Genomic DNA, 4,106 nt, shown 5'->3' on the forward strand with positions numbered 1-4,106 from the left:
AAAAAAATTTATGCAAAACCAATTAAAAAACTAGCAGTTCTCAAAAAATCATGGAAAATGAACAAAGTCATTCTCATTAGGCAAAAAGAAGATATTTTTTCTGCCTAAAAACTAAGAAATCTAATAAAAATATGTACATAAAAGAAAGTCTTCCTATACATAGCAAATTTAATTACAAAAACCTTTCACGCTGTATAACAACAATGGTATTAATCCCTTGCAATTTCTCAAACGCATATACAAATTTGGATTTTATTCTCTGAATGGGAATAAAACTAGCAGGGCCTTCAATATCATACATATTGGCCTTCCAAACTTCAACTGGTTTACCAAAATAATGTCTCAAAGTTTCATTCACTTTGCAAAACCATTTAACCCTTGCAAGGCAATGGACATGTGATTTACCTTCAATGAGAATATTATGCAAAATTATTTTCTCAACTTGTCCAGGCCTAGGTTTAAGATCCATGTTCTCAAATGAAGATATCTGTCCATTCTCGCCATACCAGTGAGCGATTATCATAGAGGATCGATTGCTTCTACCTCGTTTGATTCCAATAATATTTCCAAATACATTGATACTTTCTGTGGAACGAAAAGTATTACACACATCAATGTTTTCAATTAATACATTTACATTTGGATATAAAACTTTGTAAAAATGTTTCAAATATGAAAAATCTATTTCATTCAAAAAACAATTTTTCAAAGATGAATGAGAAAAAGCAGAATTTATCACATCTAATGTCCAATCACACATGCTCACTTCAACATTTCTAGAGGACATTTTTGACAAATTGACATTTTGACACATATTCATCTCAGCAAGTGTGCCTCTATCTTTACTATCAATCATAGAAACAATTCTTTCAAATTCTGGCCCAAAATCTTGGCCAGTACTTTCTTTACAGTCAATATCAACAACATGCACAGTTTTCAAAAATTTTCGCATGAGTTGCAGTTCAACAAATCTGTTATTTGTAGGAAATGCACCCAAAATTCCATTTTCTCTCTCAAAACTAAATAACCAAAATGCATACACAGGACCAAAATCATACAGGCATTTGTCCAAATGAGCATGTAAATGTATATTTGGTGTAATGACCTCATCACTAAATGCTCTTTCAACAGATTCACAAAAAGAAATCAACAATAAATGTGCAACTTTTACATGGTTTTTTGTCAATGATCTTGAACACAAAAATTTACATGCAAGAACAAATTTTCTCCAGTAATCAAAATGATCTTCAGGAAGAAGATCTTTGAGTGCATACACTGAAAACATTATTGTCCAGTTTTTCCACTGGTCAGCATTGAATGAACCATAGCTAGATGCAAATTTTTGGGGTAACTTTCCTATATCTGATGGACAATACACACCCGAAATCTTATCTTGTACTTTTTCAAAATGATCGGGCAAAAGTATTTTTTTATCTTTCCATAGGGTCATCATACGTTTTGCTGTTCCTAAAAACAAATTATGCATTGGGTCAATGATTGTCATACGAATAGGATCAAAGTATTCTAGTTCTAAGAGTACAGAATATCTAACTCCATATTTTTTTTCTAGCTCCTCTCTTTTTGTTTTGGTTTTTGACTTCATAATTTCCTTCACCATCTTCATATGAGAATCTTTATCCCGTTCAACCCATTCCTTCACATTAAACCCCCCATAATTTTTCTGACCAATTAGTCCTTCAAATCGCTTCATGCATTTGTTACATCCCATAGTAGCAGAATGACCTAAAAAGCCACAAAGCTTTCTGCTTGCTGGGACATCACAACCCACACACAGAAGTGCCAACCTAAACCTAACAGGATCTGAAGGAGACGTATAACTATCTAAATAGAAACCCTCCCATGCTTCCTGCAATTCTTCTACAAGAGGTTGTAAAAATGTATTTGTTGGGGGTTCAGTTTTACAGTCAGGTATTAGTCCTACCAAAATAATGTTGTTTCTTTTGAATCTTTCTTCTCGTGGCAAATTTAAAATTGACAAATATATGGCACCTACTGAGTAATTTGAATATTTAAAAGGTTGAAACCAATCAACATTTAACATAAGTCCAAAATTATTAGGTTCTGTAAAAAAATTATACTTCAAACCATTGAATTCTTTCCAAACATTTCCATCATAAACATCACTTAACACATTTTCAGAAAAAATTTGATGACGCCACTTTTCACACAAGTTTTCAAAACCTCTCTTTTTCACAAGCCTATGAATACTGTCTTTAACACTTTTATAACAGTATGTTTTTTTAGCAACAAAAGCCATCTTTCCATTTACTGTGACAGATTTCAGAAGAATTTCTCCACAGGGTTTTCTGAAATTGGCTAATTTATGATTTGGCTGGACAACATTGCTACACTTTTTTGACACATTTTCACCCTCAATAATTTGTAAACACTGAGAAAAATCATACGAAGAAAAACATTTTGGACATACAACATATTTCTTGAAATTGTCTTTCTCAAATCGTACTGAACTATTTGCCTGATACAGTGTTGATGGAAAGCTTTTGTAAAGAGCAGCAATAAATGATGAAGAAAATGATCCAAGATAAAAAATTGATTTGATCAGCACGATAATGAATGATAACGCCATATCTGAAATGAAAAAAACTGCCTGCCACCTAAACAATAATTTTAAAATAATTTGTATATATTCATGGTTTTTATCTGTTTCTGTTGGCATCTCAGATTCCCCTTCACTGTCCTGCATAAACAGTTCAACCAGTTCTTCGTCATCTATGTCCGTGCCTTCTTCAGAGTCTGTAGGAACCTCATCCAGAACATTGTCCAATTCAAATGTATCATCAGCCTCCAGTACCTTTTCAGTCGAAGTAGATGGCATTGTTGAAGTAGATGGCATTTCTTCAGCCATTGGTTCATGAACTTGTTCATAATCTCTGGCTTCCTCCACATTTGTAGAATTACTATCTTTACACAAATGTCTTTTAAAATATCTGTTCGAAAATTCCTCCTTGCATTTTGTGCAATATTTTCTTTTTCTCTTGTATTGATCCATGATAGGACTGCAAACAAAGGATAAGGTTCTTTCATTAATTTGATTAAATACTTAATATTCATAAATAAATGTAAAAATTATTAAATATTATAAAGACAATACCATGCTGTAGCATTTACATGTCATGATGTGATAAATATTTGTTTAATTCTGAATATTTTTTAAACATTATTTCTGATTTAATTCTTGTCCAACAAAAGTTGTTTCAACTTGTTTGTAAAACACTTATGCACCCCCCACAAAAAAATTGGAAATTTAAACTAAGGCGTAACAAAAAAATATGTTTGTTTACGGTTACTCGACGGACCCTAATTTTAATCGCCGACCCAAACTTTTTTTTCGTCGTAAAAATCCGGAAGTTATTGTCCAGTCATTTTAACTTTTACATTCATCTTTGAAATCGAAATTGAAAGTACAAAAACAAAATCAGTGAGTTCAATTTCTATACCAACGAGTTCGTTGCAATTTGCTTACCATTGCGTGGCAGTTGCAGGTAAGGGCGAAATGATTACACGTGTAAACGGCAACGTTTCGATTATATGATCTAAACGTTTACAGTTTGAGTAAACGTTTACACGAAGGTCATTATCTATGTCTATCAGAAATAAAGTTCAATACAAACAAATTGTTTTATTTCATAATTTACAAAAGAAACACCGTCTTTGACCATTTGATAAGCAACAATCTAAACCGGAAACATATTGAATAAAAATATCTAAAACCCGATACGGGCTAAAATAATTAATTCCGATTTCCAAGTTGCCAATACTAGCGATGTTTTACGACACTTGAAATATAAAACTTGATATATTTTTATTAAATAAATATAATACATTTTTCACAAGTCTTTGAAAAGTTTCGATACAGTCAGCAGGTCTTGTTTTACTTTTTTCGAGATTAAAGGATCCATCTTTACAATTCTTTTTTCTACGTCCAGTAGCCAAACAAACCAAGCATTTGGGTGACGAGGTAGAATGAGTGTAATGCGCCTCAAATTCTTACGTTTAAGTCAAAATGACCAACAATGAAACTGTTATTACAACTCATACTTATATTAAAGTGAGATAATTGATTA

The 4,106-nt window shown here is 32.1% G+C and overlaps 1 protein-coding gene across 1 annotated transcript; it reads right to left on the reverse strand.

Annotated features, from left to right (window-relative positions):
* Nucleotides 1–739: 739 nt before the first annotated feature.
* LOC134241261 (uncharacterized) lies at nt 740–3,031 on the reverse strand (the record flags this gene model as incomplete). Its single annotated transcript, XM_062723319.1, has 1 exon — nt 740–3,031. A coding segment is annotated over exon 1 (2,292 nt), but the record flags the coding sequence as incomplete, so codon positions are not given.
* Nucleotides 3,032–4,106: the final 1,075 nt, after the last annotated feature.

This window comes from Saccostrea cucullata, unplaced genomic scaffold, assembly GCF_032062105.1.
Source record: "Saccostrea cucullata isolate Sc308-1 unplaced genomic scaffold, CSIRO_AGI_Scuc_v1 ctg21971, whole genome shotgun sequence".
NCBI classification, from domain to species: domain Eukaryota; kingdom Metazoa; phylum Mollusca; class Bivalvia; order Ostreida; family Ostreidae; genus Saccostrea; species Saccostrea cuccullata.